At 38.8% G+C, this 18,830-nt stretch overlaps 1 protein-coding gene across 1 annotated transcript in view; it reads right to left on the reverse strand.

Annotated features, from left to right (window-relative positions):
* LOC134609036 (ATP-binding cassette sub-family B member 5-like) overlaps positions 1 to 18,830 on the reverse strand; it is a 77,248-nt gene that overhangs the window by 37,497 nt on the left and 20,921 nt on the right. The window contains 3 exon segments of the mRNA XM_063452392.1: positions 4,518 to 4,560; positions 16,450 to 16,600; positions 17,967 to 18,027. Coding sequence (XP_063308462.1) covers positions 4,518 to 4,560; positions 16,450 to 16,600; positions 17,967 to 18,027 — 255 coding nt within the window.

Consider the following 18,830-nt stretch of genomic DNA (forward strand, 5'->3'; position numbering starts at 1 on the left):
TATCCAAAAATATTAAAATCGACTATTTTATTGTAATTCGGCATAATTTACATTTCAAGAAAGGAATATAGGCATAGGCGTGCGCAGCCTATTGTATAAGGGTGTGCACCCTAAAGCACAAAAACACACGCCGCATATATATATATATATATATATATATATATATATATATATATACTGCTGTGTGTGTGTGTGTGTGTAGACGCTGTGTGTGTAAGGGCGCTGTGTGTGTGAGGGCGATGTGTGTTTAAGGAGCGCTGTGTGTGTGTGTGAGGGCGCTGTGTGTGTGTGTGAGGGCGCTGTGTGTGTGTGAGGGCGCTGTGTGTGTGTGAGGGCGCTGTGTGTGTGAGGGCGCTGTGTGTGTGAGGGCGCTGTATGCGTGTGTAAGGGTGCTTTTAGTGTGTATATGTGAGGGTGATGTGTGTGTGAGGGCGCTGTGTGTGTAAGGGCGCTGTATGTGTGTGTAAGGGTGCTGTGTGTGTGTAAGGGTGCTGTTAGTGTGTATATGTGAGGGTGCTGTTAGTGTGTGTGTGTGTGTGTGTGTAAGGGTGATGTGTGTGTAAGGGTGCTGTTAGTGTGTGTGTGTAAGGGTGATGTGTGTGTAAGGGTGCTGTTAGTGTGTATGTGTAAGGGTGATGTGTGTGTGAGGGTGCTGTTTGTGTGCTGTATGTGGGTGCTGTGTGTGTGTGCTGTATGTTTGGGGGATTGTGTGTATTGTGTGGGGGCCGTTTGGTAAATATCCCCCCTCCCTTCTTACCTTATGTAGGGAGGGGGGACCTTGCTGCTGCTGCCTTCCCTGGTGGTCCAGTGGAGGTGGGGGCAGATTTCCTAATATCCCCCCTCCCTTCTTACATTATGCCTGGGAGGGGGGATCATTTCTGCTGCTGCCTTCCCTGGTGGTCCAGTGGAGAGTGAACTCTAGCCTTGCAGGCTAGAGTTCACTCTCGCGAGATCTGAGCGTTGCCGCGGTAACCGCGGCAACGCTCAGAATCCCGCGAGAGGACCCGGTGGAGCTGCTGGCAAGAGCTCCCCGGGTCCTCTCCTGCCTCCCTCCCTGCCTGTGGGTCGGTGGGGAGGGAGGCTTAGAGCAGAGCCGGCGCTCGGATAGCGCCGGCTCTGCATGAGCCGACAGGGGAGATCCCGAGATCTCCCCTGCCGGTCTCAATACATAGGCGTGCCGCGGGGATTAGGGTGTGCCCAGGCACACCCGGCACACCCCGTGCGCACGCCTATGAATATAGGTACATTCTGTGATTAATGTTAAACAGAAAAAAATTGAGCAGTTAGCTATATTGAATATATCTATTAATATAATGGAGAATCATGCAGGTTGCAGTCATTTAGCATAACTTTTAATCAATGAAAATGTTACCTTTTCATTGTACATTTTCCATTCTGTTCTGATCTCCAAAAGGATATTGATACTTTAGAGATAGTTCAGAGAAGGGCTACTAAACTGGTTCATGGATTGCAGGATAAAACTTACCAGGAAAGGTTAAAGGATCTTAACATGTATAGCTTGGAGGACAGACGAGACAGGGGGGATATGATCGAAACATTTAAAAACATAAAGGGAATCAACACAGTAAAGGAGGAGACTATATTTAAAAGAAGAAAAACTACCACAACAAGAGGACATAGTCTTAAATTAGAGGGGCAAAGGTTTAAAAATAATATCAGGAAGTATTACTTTACTGAGAGGTAAGTGGATGCATGGAATAGCCTTCCAGCTGAAGTGGTAATGGTTAACAAAGTAAAGCAGTTTAAGCATGTGTGGGATAAGGCTATCCTAACTATACGATAAGGCAATGGACTAATGAAAGTATTTAGAAAATTGGGCAGACTAGATGGGCAGAATTGTTCTTATCTGCCATCACATTCTATGTTTCTATGTTTCTATTTGCATTGCACGGAATATATGAAGTTTAATTTCAAATTAAAGAATGTTGGAACCTCATCCAAAAATCCTGTTTGGTTCACACTAGTTTGTACAAAAATATTGGAGATTTATCTACACCTACAGAATTCATTCTCATATCAAATATTTTGAAATATTATACTTATGCTTGTAATATAATCCAATTGCTGAAATGTTTTAACAATAAAAAGGACATTAATCCCGCACCCACAGACTATGGTATATCCAAGGCCGGATTAAGAGCCCAGTGGGCCTGGTGCTGACAATTATGATGGGGCCTAATTACAGAATCTTATCGATGAAAAACACTAAAACAGTCATACCTCCCAAGCGTTATGTATCTGATGGAGTTGGTGTTGGAGGAAAACTCATAGGATGCAGCTATAAGAAAACACATACTCTATGCTAATCTCTTTATCTAATGTATGCTTTCAAGTAAATCCATACCAACAGCAGTGTCCAGTGAAGCAGGAAGCCAATGGGCGGGGTAAAAGAGTAGGCCACTGATGCGAATCACATGACCAGAACTGCCAGAAGGGGTGAACATGCCCAAAAAGGGGGTATGTCTGTCCAAAGAACTGGAAGGCCAGCCTGGCATCAGTGTCCCTATGCATCACAGTGTCCCCATGTCGCCCAGTCCCCATTTCTCCCAGTGTCCCCATGTCCCTGTCACTAGGATACATGGGGAAACAGAGACACAGGGACACTGAGACACTTGGAGACATGGGGGCACTGAGACACTTGGGGACACTGGGAGACATGGGGGCACTTGTGGGTACAGACATGGGGACACAGAGACATGGGGACACAGAGACATATGGGGACACAGAGACATATGGGGACACATGGGGACACAGAACTAGCTGGGATACATGGGGACACAGACACATGGGGACACAGACACATGGGGACACAGACACATGGGGACACAGGCTGGGAGGCATGGGGACACTGGGAACCAAGGGGACACAGGCTGGTAGGCATGGGGACACTGGGAACCATGGGGACACAGGCTAGGAGGCATGGGGATACTGGAAACCATGGGGACACAGGCTGGGAGGCATGGGGATACTGGGAACCATGGGGACACAGGCTGGGAGGCATGGGGATACTGGGAACACTGAGACACTAGGGACACTGGCTGGGAGACATAGGGACAATGGGAGACATGGGGACACAGACATATGGGGACAATGTGAGGCATGGTGATACTGGGAGCCATGGGGACACAGACATATGTGGACAATGGGAGGCATGGGGATACTGGGAGCCATGGGGACACAGACATATGGGTACAATGGGAGGCATGGGGACACAGACATATGGGGACAATGGGAGACGTGTCCCAATGTGTCTACCCATGTGTCTGTGTCCCCACGTCTCCCAGTGTCCCCTAGTGTCTGTGTCCCCATGTCTCCCTGATGCCTTTCCCCTCTATCCCTCACTTCCCTGAGCTGTAGTCTGTCTCTGCAGGCTGGGAGCTGCTGTCTGAACTATCTGTACTGTGTAGCTGCTCCCCTGTGTATCAGTTAGTAGAGAGAGGCAGGGAGGGATATGCTGTAACTTCCTATCCCTGCCTCTCTCCATATACAGTGACCCCTACTGGCCGCTGCTGGTATTGCAGAGTAATTTCCGTATATACTGAGAAAAATATTTGCATTTGTATTGCCAATAATACTGCAATACCAGAACGGCCAGGCAGCTTCAAATACAGGCTGTGCCTTAAAATACCAGTCAGTCAGGAGGAAAACCTAAGAGTAGTGTGTAAAAATAAAAAATAAAAAAATAAAAAAAAATAATAATAATAATTAAAAATTAAAGTAAAAAAAAAATATATATATATTTTTTAAATGGGCCTATTCCATGGCCCTGGGCCTGGAGCTGCAGCTTCATTAGCCCCTATGTTAATCCGGCCCGGGGTATATCTTACTGCCTGTCACCACCGCCAGCAGATGACAGCCCAGAGACCTGATTACCGCCACGGTGTTTTCTACTACAGGTATGCCCTAGCCCCAGGAGTCGCGACCAAACGGCTTTGAGTATACCTACCTTCACCTTCAGTAGTGGATGGTGCCGTAAATATTTCCTGGTCTCACAATAGTGCTGTTTTTTTAAGTATATATTTTTATGCAAAATAAATTTTGTTACTTTTATAGTCGAATTTGACTATCTTGTAGTCACTACATCTTGATTTCCTAGCGCCCTCAGTTGGTGTACAATTTGGGCTTGCCCCAATTTTCCACCTTTTCTTTGTATATTGTCATTTTTTAGGCTTTCTTTGGAGTGTGCCTAATGAGAGGCTGCTGTGTATATTGAGATCCTAGTATCTGTATCCACTCTGATTGTATGTTTTCTAAAGAATGTTAGAACCTCATCCAAAAAGCCTGTTTGGTACACACTAGTTTGTACAAAAATACTGGAGATTTTTCTACACCTACAGAATGCATTCTCATATCAAATATTTTGAAATATTAGCATTATGCTTGTAATATAATCCAATTGCTGAAATGTTTTAACAATAAAAAGGACATTAATCTCCCACCCACAGACTATATCTTACTGCCTGTCACCACCACCACCACATAAAAAATAAACTTACACCGTCATCTGTTCTTCCAGTGGTTTGAAGTGTGCACATTCAGCTGTAAATAAAGGAAACATGTGATACATTGAGAATCTACGGTATTATATGTATTTCAAGAGTACAGTTTTTTTAGGGTTTTTTGTGTTACATTTAGCTGGACATCCCTAATATGTGTTGCAGAACAATCACAATGGGAAATATCTGCAAGCAGAACTATTTATTGTAAATATTTAGAGCAGGACAGAGATTAAGGTTCCATTGTTTAATACAGAATCATTACCTTAAGGTAGACCATGAGATAGAATATTACACAGAACAAATGAAAATGTTTTTCAGAAGAAAATGTAGGATTTCCGTTAATATATATTATTGATACAGAAATTTCATATTATCGCTTTAATTCAAAGTAAAATTGGCAAGCTTATTACACATTAAAATATAGTAGATAGGGAGCGGGGCCTAGCAGCCGAGCTGAGCGGTCGCACGTTGCTTGTGCTCCGTGCCACACCGAGTATTCTACAGAATATTTGGACTTCTAATCTACAACTTAATCGCCTCTACATACCTTTGGTCCCATAAGACCTGTTTAAGCAGCATGGCCCTCCTATATACCAGATTACCGGTGGCAGATTCTATGGCAGCCTATCTGCGGCTACTCAGGTGGCAAGGGTGTTGGGATTCGGCCGATCCCGCGGTCTCTGACCTACAGGATGCGAACACTTGGTAGCTGGGCTCTCTCTCTGTCCCCCCACTGGCGAGGGTTATCAGGGCACCCTTCTTACTGGGACCCATTCCAGCATCATACCAAGTCACCACGGGCACTGACCACCATCCAAGATGGCGGCTGACTCATGTATACAGAGCTCACAACCCCACATCTTGCCAAAGCTGGATAAACTCTTTGATGATCTCTGGGCCAAGCTGGCTAGCAGATTACACGACTCAGCACATACACTGACTCTCGGCGATACACTCAAGCGAATACCAGATGCACCAGCCAGACGTTGTGCCTATTGCACCCAGAGCTGGCCTAGCTCCAGGTAGAAATCCTACCTGATTTGATCTATTGAAGCCACGTCATGGGAGAAAGCAAGCAACCCTGCTGGACCTTGAGCAGAAGGCTAGTAGGCCTCAGCCTACTCAGTGGCACTATGCACTACCAATACGGGGTGTGGGCTGAATGTTTGGGCGATTATCAGGGTATTAGGTCACTACATGAGAGGCTGCTCTCAGCCACTTTTTACCTAAGCCTTTTTGGCTCCCAATATATTTTGCTTGAATACACTAAATAATCCATGACTGTGTTTAGACCTACCTTGTTTAATCTTACGTTCACATACCAGTTTGACATGTCTAACTTGCTAATTTTCTAATTTTACTATAAAAATGTGCATTGTTTTTCTATGTCACACATAATCTCTCCTATATATTATTTGTATGTGCTGTTGTAGCATCACAAATACGTCTGCAACTGCTATTATGTACAGAAAAATAAAGAATGTTTACAAATAACAGTAGATAAAGATCGTTAAAGGCTCAGAGAGGTTTTAATGCAATTAGTTCACATTTCCCATGTAGACTGTGTCCTGGCTTTTGAAAAAAAAAATAATTCTGGGACCAACAACCACTTCATACAGGCATAGGTCTTCAAAGTCGTCTTCCAGTGATTGGGCATAATTGTGTGCGTTTTTATATGCAATAGTCAGGTCTTAATATTCCATATTTTTCCATAGATGTTAGTCATAACTTTCTTTATCTAACGGCAGTTTGCCTAGAGCTCAAGTTTTCGATTATAGTGTTTCTTTCCGATTGAGCAGCTAACTTTAAAATTCTAAAAAAAATAAAAATAATAATCTCGACCCAAAACAAGTACCTGGTATATCATGATAGCACCTACGAAGATTTTCCCCACACTGAAATTGTTTGTGTTATACAAAATGTCGGCTGATTTAGCTACTGATTACTAAAGTAATATATGAGATATTAGCTTGTCGATTGAATATTGAATAGTAGTGATGTCGCGAACCCGGCGAACCGCCATAGACTTCAATAGGCAGGCGAATTGTAAAACCCACAAAAAAGCCCTAAAAAAACAATAAGGGGGGGACCTACTGTCCCCCCCGGCCCCTACCCCTGAGCGGTGGGTGGGGGCCCAAAATAAAGAGAGGGGGGACCTACTGTCCTCCCCCCGGCCCCTCCTCTGAGCAGTGGGTGGGGGCCCTAGATAATAATGGTGGGGGGGACCTACCGTCCTCCCCCCCGGCCCCCACCCCTGAGCAGTGGGTGGGGGCCCTTAAAAAACAATAAGGGGGGCAGCCTACTGTCCCCCCCTACCCCCACCCCTGAGCAGTGGGTGGGGGCCCTAGATAATAATGGTGGGGGGGGACCTACCATCCTCTCCCCCGGCCCCCACACCTGAGCGGTGGGTGGGGGCCCTAAAAAAACAATAAGGGGGGGACCTACTGTCCCCCCTGGCCCCCACCCCTGAGCGGTGGGTGGGGGCCCTAGATAATAATGGTGGGGGGGACACCTACCGTCCTCTCCCCGGCCCCCACCCCTGAGCGGTGGGTGGGGGCCCTAAAAAAAAAATAAGGGGGGGACCTACTGTCCCCCCACCCCTGAGCGGCGGGTGGGGGCCCTAAATGACCCCCCCCCCAATCAAGGTGACTAGGGGTCCCAAGCCCCTAGTCACCTTCCCCCCCCACCCAAATACAAGCTATCCCCTACCTACCCCCCTCGCCCTAAAAATAGTGAGTGGGGAATAAAATAATTAACCTGTAAAAAAAAAATTAAACTTACCATTTGATGTCTTTTTTTTTCTAAAATCTTCATTTTTTAGCCCCAAAAAAGGCCAAATAAAAAGCCATCATACCCGACGAACTTAAAATAAAATAAAAAACCCGAGCGCAAAAAAATAATCCATCTTCACCCATGGAGGGCTCCGCGCAGACTTAGCTACGCAGGGCGGGGGAAGGCTTATAAAGCCTTCCCCCGCCCTGCAATTAGGCTAAGAACACTCTGATTGGTGGGTTTAAGCCAATCAGAGTGTTCTTTGTCATTTTACACAGCGTGGGAAAGTTCTTTGGAATTTTCCCACGCTGTGTAAAATGACATAGAGCACTGTGATTGGATGGATTTCAAGTCATCCAATCACAGTGCTCTGTGTCATTTTACACAGCATGGGAAAGTTCTTTGGAATTTTCCCAAGCTGTGTAAAATGACAAAGAGCACTCTGATTGGTGGGCTTGAAATCCATCCAATCACAGTGCTCTGTGTAATTTTACACAGCGTGGGAAAGTTCTGTGGAATTTTCCCACGCTGTGTAAAATTACACAGAGCACTGTGATCGGATGGATTTCAAGCCACCCAATCTGAGTGCTTTGTGTCATTTTACACAGCGTGGGAAAGTTCTTTGGAATTTTCCCACGCTGTGTAAAATGACAAAGAGCACTCTGATTGGCTTAAACCAGCCATTGTATAACAATGTTTGGTATTTAGTGAATATTCCCCTATATATTCCCATGTATAACAATGTTTGGTATTTCGTGAATATTCCCCTATATATTCCCATGTATAACAATGTTTGGTATTTAGTGAATATTCCTCTATATAACAATGTTAGGAATTTAGTGAATATTCCCCTATGTAACAATGTTTGGCATTTAGTGAATATTCCCCTATGTAACAATGTTTGGCATTTAGTGAATATTCCCCAATATAACAATGTTTGGCATTTAGTGAATATTCCCCTATATAACAATGTTTGGCATTTATTGAATATTCCCCTATATAACAATGTTTGGTATTTAGTGAATATTCCCCTATATATATCAATGTTTGGTATTTAGTGAATATTCCCCTGTATAACAATGTTTGCCATTTAGTGAATATTCCCCTGTATAACAATGTTTGGTATTTAGTGAATATTCCCCTGCAAAACAATGTTTGGCATTTAGTGAATATTCCCCTATATAACAATGTTTGGTATTTAGTGAATATTCCCCTATGTAACCATGTTTGGCATTTAGTGAATATTCCCCTATATAACAATGTTTGGTATTTAGTGAATATTCCCCTATATAACAATGTTTGGTATTTAGTGAATATTCCCCTATATAACAATGTTTGGCATTTAGTGAATATTCCCCTATATAACAATGTTTGGCATTTAGTGAATATTCCCCTGTATAACAATGTTTGGTATTTAGTGAATATTCCCCTGTATAACAATGTTTGGTATTTAGTGAATATTCCCCTGTATAACAATGTTTGTTATTTAGTGAATATTCCCCTATATAACAATGTTTGGTATTTAGTGAATATTCCCCTGTATAACAATGTTTGGCATTTAGTGAATATTCCCTTGTATAACAATGTTTGGTATTTAGTGAATATTCCCCTGTATAACAATGTTTGGCATTTAGTGAATATTCCCCTATATAACAATGTTTGGTATTTAGTGAATATTCCCCTATATAACAATGTTTGGTATTTAGTGAATATTCCCCTATATAACAATGTTTGGCATTTAGTGAATATTCCCCTATATAACAATGTTTGGCATTTAGTGAATATTCCCCTGTATAACAATGTTTGGTATTTAGTGAATATTCCCCTGTATAACAATGTTTGGTATTTAGTGAATATTCCCCTGTATAACAATGTTTGTTATTTAGTGAATATTCCCCTATATAACAATGTTTGGTATTTAGTGAATATTCCCCTGTATAACAATGTTTGGCATTTAGTGAATATTCCCTTGTATAACAATGTTTGGTATTTAGTGAATATTCCCCTGTATAACAATGTTTGGCATTTAGTGAATATTCCCTTGTATAACAATGTTTGGTATTTAGTGAATATTCCCCTGTATAACAATGTTTGGCATTTAGTAAATATTCCCCTATATAACAATGTTTGGTACTTAGTGAATATTCCCCTATGTAACAATGTTTGGCATTTAGTGAATATTCCCCTGTATAACAATGTTTGGCATTTAGTGAATATTCCCTTGTATAACAATGTTTGGTATTTAGTGAATATTCCCCTTTATAACAATGTTTGCCATTTAGTGAATATTCCCCTGTATAACAATGTTTGGTATTTAGTGAATATTCCCCTGTATAACAATGTTTGGCATTTAGTGAATATTCCCCTGTATAACAATGTTTGGTATTTAGTGAATATTCCCCTATATAACAATGTTTGGCATTTAGTGAATATTCCCTTGTATAACAATGTTTGGTATTTAGTGAATATTCCCCTATATAACAATGTTTGGTATTTAGTGAATATTCCCCTGTATAACAATGTTTGGCATTTAGTGAATATTCCCGTGTATAACAATGTTTGGTATTTAGTGAATATTCCCCTTTATAACAATGTTTGCCATTTAGTGAATATTCCCCTGTATAACAATGTTTGGTATTTAGTGAATATTCCCCTGTATAACAATGTTTGGTATTTAGTGAATATTCCCCTTTATAACAATGTTTGCCATTTAGTGAATATTCCCCTGTATAACAATGTTTGGTATTTAGTGAATATTCCCCTGTATAACAATGTTTGGCATTTAGTGAATATTCCCCTGTATAACAATGTTTGGTATTTAGTGAATATTCCCCTATATTACAATGTTTGGTATTTAGTGAATATTCCCTTGTATAACAATGTTTGGTATTTAGTGAATATTCCCCTATATAACAATGTTTGGTATTTAGTGAATATCCCCCTATATAACAATGTTTGGTATTTAGTGAATATTCCCCTTTATAACAATGTTTGCCATTTAGTGAATATTCCCCTGTATAACAATGTTTGGTATTTAGTGAATATTCCCCTGTATAACAATGTTTGGCATTTAGTGAATATTCCCCTGTATAACAATGTTTGGTATTTAGTGAATATTCCCCTATATAACAATGTTTGGTATTTAGTGAATATTCCCTTGTATAACAATGTTTGGTATTTAGTGAATATTCCCCTGTATAACAATGTTTGGCATTTAGTGAATATTCCCCTGTATAACAATGTTTGGTATTTAGTGAATATTCCCCTTTATAACAATGTTTGCCATTTAGTGAATATTCCCCTGTATAACAATGTTTGGTATTTAGTGAATATTCCCCTGTATAACAATGTTTGGCATTTAGTGAATATTCCCTTGTATAACAATGTTTGGTATTTAGTGAATATTCCCCTTTATAACAATGTTTGCCATTTAGTGAATATTCCCCTGTATAACAATGTTTGGTATTTAGTGAATATTCCCCTGTATAACAATGTTTGGCATTTAGTGAATATTCCCGTGTATAACAATGTTTGGTATTTAGTGAATATTCCCCTTTATAACAATGTTTGCCATTTAGTGAATATTCCCCTGTATAACAATGTTTGGTATTTAGTGAATATTCCCCTGTATAACAATGTTTGGTATTTAGTGAATATTCCCCTTTATAACAATGTTTGCCATTTAGTGAATATTCCCCTGTATAACAATGTTTGGTATTTAGTGAATATTCCCCTGTATAACAATGTTTGGCATTTAGTGAATATTCCCCTGTATAACAATGTTTGGTATTTAGTGAATATTCCCCTATATTACAATGTTTGGTATTTAGTGAATATTCCCTTGTATAACAATGTTTGGTATTTAGTGAATATTCCCCTATATAACAATGTTTGGTATTTAGTGAATATTCCCCTATATAACAATGTTTGGTATTTAGTGAATATTCCCCTTTATAACAATGTTTGCCATTTAGTGAATATTCCCCTGTATAACAATGTTTGGTATTTAGTGAATATTCCCCTGTATAACAATGTTTGGCATTTAGTGAATATTCCCCTGTATAACAATGTTTGGTATTTAGTGAATATTCCCCTATATAACAATGTTTGGTATTTAGTGAATATTCCCTTGTATAACAATGTTTGGTATTTAGTGAATATTCCCCTGTATAACAATGTTTGGCATTTAGTGAATATTCCCCTGTATAACAATGTTTGGTATTTAGTGAATATTCCCCTATATATATCAATGTTTGGTATTTAGTGAATATTCCCCTGTATAACAATGTTTGCCATTTAGTGAATATTCCCCTGTATAACAATGTTTGGTATTTAGTGAATATTCCCCTGCAAAACAATGTTTGGCATTTAGTGAATATTCCCCTATATAACAATGTTTGGTATTTAGTGAATATTCCCCTATGTAACCATGTTTGGCATTAAGTGAATATTCCCCTATATAACAATGTTTGGTATTTAGTGAATATTCCCCTATATAACAATGTTTGGTATTTAGTGAATATTCCCCTATATAACAATGTTTGGCATTTAGTGAATATTCCCCTATATAACAATGTTTGGCATTTAGTGAATATTCCCCTGTATAACAATGTTTGGTATTTAGTGAATATTCCCCTGTATAACAATGTTTGGTATTTAGTGAATATTCCCCTGTATAACAATGTTTGTTATTTAGTGAATATTCCCCTATATAACAATGTTTGGTATTTAGTGAATATTCCCCTGTATAACAATGTTTGGCATTTAGTGAATATTCCCTTGTATAACAATGTTTGGTATTTAGTGAATATTCCCCTGTATAACAATGTTTGGCATTTAGTGAATATTCCCTTGTATAACAATGTTTGGTATTTAGTGAATATTCCCCTTTATAACAATGTTTGCCATTTAGTGAATATTCCCCTGTATAACAATGTTTGGTATTTAGTGAATATTCCCCTGTATAACAATGTTTGGCATTTAGTGAATATTCCCCTGTATAACAATGTTTGGTATTTAGTGAATATTCCCTTGTATAACAATGTTTGGTATTTAGTGAATATTCCCCTTTATAACAATGTTTGCCATTTAGTGAATATTCCCCTGTATAACAATGTTTGGTATTTAGTGAATATTCCCTTGTATAACAATGTTTGGCATTTAGTGAATATTCCCCTGTATAACAATGTTTGGCATTTAGTGAATATTCCCCTGTGTAACAATGTTTGGTATTTAGTGAATATTCCCTTGTATAACAATGTTTGGTATTTAGTGAATATTCCCCTGTATAACAATGTGTGGCATTTAGTAAATATTCCCCTATATAACAATGTTTGGTACTTAGTGAATATTCCCCTATGTAACAATGTTTGGCATTTAGTGAATATTCCCCTGTATAACAATGTTTGGCATTTAGTGAATATTCCCTTGTATAACAATGTTTGGTATTTAGTGAATATTCCCCTTTATAACAATGTTTGCCATTTAGTGAATATTCCCCTGTATAACAATGTTTGGTATTTAGTGAATATTCCCCTGTATAACAATGTTTGGCATTTAGTGAATATTCCCCTGTATAACAATGTTTGGTATTTAGTGAATATTCCCCTATATAACAATGTTTGGCATTTAGTGAATATTCCCTTGTATAACAATGTTTGGTATTTAGTGAATATTCCCCTATATAACAATGTTTGGTATTTAGTGAATATTCCCCTGTATAACAATGTTTGGCATTTAGTGAATATTCCCGTGTATAACAATGTTTGGTATTTAGTGAATATTCCCCTTTATAACAATGTTTGCCATTTAGTGAATATTCCCCTGTATAACAATGTTTGGTATTTAGTGAATATTCCCCTGTATAACAATGTTTGGTATTTAGTGAATATTCCCCTTTATAACAATGTTTGCCATTTAGTGAATATTCCCCTGTATAACAATGTTTGGTATTTAGTGAATATTCCCCTGTATAACAATGTTTGGCATTTAGTGAATATTCCCCTGTATAACAATGTTTGGTATTTAGTGAATATTCCCCTATATTACAATGTTTGGTATTTAGTGAATATTCCCTTGTATAACAATGTTTGGTATTTAGTGAATATTCCCCTATATAACAATGTTTGGTATTTAGTGAATATTCCCCTATATAACAATGTTTGGTATTTAGTGAATATTCCCCTTTATAACAATGTTTGCCATTTAGTGAATATTCCCCTGTATAACAATGTTTGGTATTTAGTGAATATTCCCCTGTATAACAATGTTTGGCATTTAGTGAATATTCCCCTGTATAACAATGTTTGGTATTTAGTGAATATTCCCCTATATAACAATGTTTGGTATTTAGTGAATATTCCCTTGTATAACAATGTTTGGTATTTAGTGAATATTCCCCTGTATAACAATGTTTGGCATTTAGTGAATATTCCCCTGTATAACAATGTTTGGTATTTAGTGAATATTCCCCTTTATAACAATGTTTGCCATTTAGTGAATATTCCCCTGTATAACAATGTTTGGTATTTAGTGAATATTCCCCTGTATAACAATGTTTGGCATTTAGTGAATATTCCCTTGTATAACAATGTTTGGTATTTAGTGAATATTCCCCTTTATAACAATGTTTGCCATTTAGTGAATATTCCCCTGTATAACAATGTTTGGTATTTAGTGAATATTCCCCTGTATAACAATGTTTGGCATTTAGTGAATATTCCCGTGTATAACAATGTTTGGTATTTAGTGAATATTCCCCTTTATAACAATGTTTGCCATTTAGTGAATATTCCCCTGTATAACAATGTTTGGTATTTAGTGAATATTCCCCTGTATAACAATGTTTGGTATTTAGTGAATATTCCCCTATATAACAATGTTTGGTATTTAGTGAATATTCCCCTGTATAACAATGTTTGGTATTTAGTGAATATTCCCCTGTATAACAATGTTTGGCATTTAGTGAATATTCCCCTATATAACAATGGTTGGCATTTAGTGAATATTCCCCTATGTAGCAATGTTTGGCATTTAGTGAATATTCCCCTATGTAGCAATGTTTGGTATTTAGTGAATACTCCCTTGTATAACAATGTTTGTTATTTAGTGAATATTCCCCGGTATAACAATGTTTGGCATTTAGTGAATATTCCCCTGTATAACAATGTTTGGCATTTAGTGAATATTCCCCAATATAACAATGTTTGGCATTTAGTGAATATTCCCCTGTATAACAATGTTTGGCATTTAGTGAATATTCCCCTGTATAACAATGATTGGCATTTAGTGAATATTCCCTATATAACAATGTTTGGAATTTAGTGAATATTCCCCTGTGTAACAATGTTTGGCATTTAGTGAATATTCCCCTGTATAACAATGTTTGGTATTTAGTGAATATTCCCCTTTATAACAATGTTTGCCATTTAGTGAATATTCCCCTGTATAACAATGTTTGGTATTTAGTGAATATTCCCCTGTATAACAATGTTTGGCATTTAGTGAATATTCCCCTGTATAACAATGTTTGGTATTTAGTGAATATTCCCCTATATTACAATGTTTGGTATTTAGTGAATATTCCCCTTTATAACAATGTTTGCCATTTAGTGAATATTCCCCTGTATAACAATGTTTGGTATTTAGTGAATATTCCCCTGTATAACAATGTTTGGCATTTAGTGAATATTCCCCTGTATAACAATGTTTGGTATTTAGTGAATATTCCCCTATATAACAATGTTTGGTATTTAGTGAATATTCCCTTGTATAACAATGTTTGGTATTTAGTGAATATTCCCCTGTATAACAATGTTTGGCATTTAGTGAATATTCCCCTGTATAACAATGTTTGGTATTTAGTGAATATTCCCCTATATAACAATGTTTGGTATTTAGTGAATATTCCCTTGTATAACAATGTTTGGTATTTAGTGAATATTCCCCTGTATAACAATGTTTGGCATTTTGTGAATATTCCCCTGTATAACAATGTTTGGTATTTAGTGAATATTCCCCTATATATCAATGTTTGGCATTTAGTGAATATTCCCCTGTATAACAATGTTTGCCATTTCCCCTATTGGTATTTAGGGCCCCCAGACGCCGCTCAGGGGTGGGGGCCGGGGGGGAGGACAATAGGTCCCCCCCTATTGGAATTTAGGGACCCACCCGCCGGTCAGGGGTGGGGGCTGGGGGGAGGACAATAGGTCCCCCATTGGTATTTAGGGCCCCCACCCGCCGTTCAGGGGTGGAGGCCAGGGGGGAGGACAATAGGTCCCCCTATTGGTATTTAGGGCCCCCAGACTACGCTCAGGGGTGGGGGCCGGGGGGGAGGACAATAGGTCCCCCCCCTATTGGTATTTAGGGCCACTACCTGCCGCTCAGGGGTGGGGGCCGGGGGGAGGACAATAGGTCCCACCCCAATTTGTATTTAGGGCCCCCACCCACCGCTCAGGGGTGGGGGCCAGGGGGGAGGACATTAGGTCGTCCCCCCAATTTGTGTTTAGGGTTCCCACCCACCGCTCAGGGGTGGGGGCCAGGGGGGAGGACAATAGGTCTTCCCCCCCTATTTTTACTTTAGGGCCCCCACCCGCTCAGGGAGGGGGGACCCTGAGTAGTAGGGGGCGGACCGAACATCGCATATGTTCGCCATCCGTGGTGAATGCGAACACGCGATGTTCGCCAGGAACTATTCGCCAGCGAACCGTTCGGGACATCACTATTGAATAGGATAATTTGTTCAGAGACTCCTTCTTTAACTGCAATATGGTATGTTCCAAGTTCAACAAAATTCCTTCAATAACATTTTCCCTGTTTAACCCCTTAAGGACCAAACTTCTGGAATAAAAGGGAATCATGACGTGTCAGACACGTCATGTGTCCTTAAGGGGTTAAAAAGAGTCTACGTTGCACCAGGTAAGTGCAGTGATAATACTATCATAAAAGAATACTTATGGTCAGTTGGGTGGGCTTGATGAATAGAACAGCTACAATGATAATACATTTAAAAACATGATGTGATGTATATAATTTAGGACCAATAAATCTATAATAAAGGGATATGAATTATTTTGAAAGATTTTGGTGTTTATCCTTAAGAATTGACTCCGCTAGTGTCACTGAGCGGATTTGATGATGTGGTTGAATGTCTTACATGAATTTTGTTGCGAGGAGTTGTGGCACAAAATGCTGTCAGTCATTTCACCAAACACAAGGTTCATTAGTGGTTGGGCCACACCATTCGCAAGTGCCCCAAGGAAGCCAACAATCATTAAGAAAACATCCAGCCCATCTGCATACCGAAACTAGCAAAAGCACACATAAAAAGAAAACACATATTAAAAGAGACTTAAGCACATACTGCAGTTACGTAGCATTACATTACATGTGAAATCTGGTATTTAACTGCACATTATAATTGTGCAATAGAAATGTGTCAATGTATTATTAATGAGAGTAACATCCAATGAAACACAGTATGAATCTGTTTCTCATTGTTAACTTGACAAACAGTGATGGCTGATAAAGATGGCACTTGACTGTATCTCTGACGTGCTCCATGAACCAATACTGTTTAACACAATACATATATACATTTATTTGAGAAGGAACCATCACTTTAAAGTGGTTTAACGTCACCTTGTGATGCTGTTACTTAATAACATCCCTAGAAAACAGGCCCAATGGCAGGCCTGAAATTCACAGACAGAGTTACTCCAGAAATGCTGATAGCATAAACTATATATGCGAGGTCTATACACAGAGAATGTGTTTTTCTTCCTTTTCAAAACTACCTCATAATTTTGAAAGAAGTTTTTTTAAATTTTTTATTTCATTTTAGTCAAAAATGGGGCGCCACCCACAGCCCTTTTGAACACGTTTCCACTAGAATTGGTGATTTATGTGGGGCTGAACTGCAGTTTGGACGAATTTGGGGCGATCAGCTCAAATTCTGATTTTCAAATTGGTGCACACGAGAATTTCAGGGAAACCGATTCGTGCAAGCCAGAGCATGCTCGTTTTGATTCATGATTCGGAGTATAATTTCTGGCACCAGAAAAAAGGGTGATGAATTGGAAGCTGGAGTTTGTTGTGGGGTGCAAACAAGGAGTTTAATTTGCCATGATAAACTGAGTTCAGTGTCATGTGGACTGTATTTCTTGTTTAATCCAGAGGTAGAACAAAACAGGTGATTGGCGATTATGGGGACAGCATCTGAATTTTCATTTTATTCACAGATCAAGTGGCAATGGACCAATAAAGAGAAGATAAGAGGAGAAGCAAAACAATCTATACAGGATTCTTCCAGGCACTTTGAAGGCAGCTTTTGAGGGAGACAGACCAGAAGTGGTGCTATGTGTTTTACCTTTGTTGTGCCTGTGTGAGAATGAAAGATAGCCAGAGTCATTAATTCTAGGGTGAGACTTGGATTAGTTTACTGCTGTATCTAACTAGGGGGGGAGGACCTAGAGTCCCACCATTGGCAAAGTTGCCTAGCCCTGTACTAAAACCTGTAATCTGAATCAGTTTTCATCTACCAATGTATGTTGGAATCTAATATGTATATTTCATGCTTGATTTTTTCCAAACTGGTACAGTATTCCTGGATACCGTGTGTCTATTTAGAAGCCAATCCAATAAGCACAAACATGATCGTGTATTATTACTTACAATTTGGATAGGTCCAATAGCTTTCGATTTTTCTTTTGATTTCATTTTTGTTGTTGCTTTCCTAAATATTATATAATACTTTGCATTTAGTATAGAAAAAAAAACATAGAAGAATAACGTACAATATCTTCAGATTACAATAGAGAATGTTAACCTTGACACCTGACTTTCTTTTTTTTTAATTTCTTTTTTTTTGATGTGCTGAAAATATATTATAAGGACATGTCAGTCACTACATGGTCAACCATAGAGTGTCACAACTTGCAATCAATGTATATGTATGAAACAGCACACAAATATATATATATATTTTAAAACAAGAAGTGAAACAGAATATGTCTACATGGAAAGCATGGTTAATACACAGAGCCAGAAGCACAGCATTCTGCTTAAAAGGACATAGAGACTTGTTTTTTTTCAATACATTTCCAATGATGCTCAACCAGCCTTGATGGTAAAAACAGGGTTATAAACTAAACCATAAATCATGAGAAATTTACCAGGAAAATTGTAAACAATTGTAGCAAAGTCAGAAAAAAATCTCCACTCCGCAATTCTTTGTTCTCAGCTATTTTAGCAAAATTAACAATCACCTTATGAATTCCCTTCTGATTTGCATTCATTGTATTCATTTTTTAAGGCTACAGTGAATTAAATAAATATTGTCTGGGTATTGCAAATGTAAACATTCTTATATAAGACTATGTATGTAACAATATATATTTTACTCCCAATCACATTACTCTCTGCTCCATTATGATGACTACATTTACTTAAAGGGACACTATAGTCACCTGAACAACTTTAGCTTAATGAAGCAGTTTTGGTGTATAGAACATGCCCCTGCAGCCGCACTGCTCAATC

This window comes from Pelobates fuscus, chromosome 4, assembly GCF_036172605.1.
Source record: "Pelobates fuscus isolate aPelFus1 chromosome 4, aPelFus1.pri, whole genome shotgun sequence".
Classification (NCBI taxonomy): domain Eukaryota; kingdom Metazoa; phylum Chordata; class Amphibia; order Anura; family Pelobatidae; genus Pelobates; species Pelobates fuscus.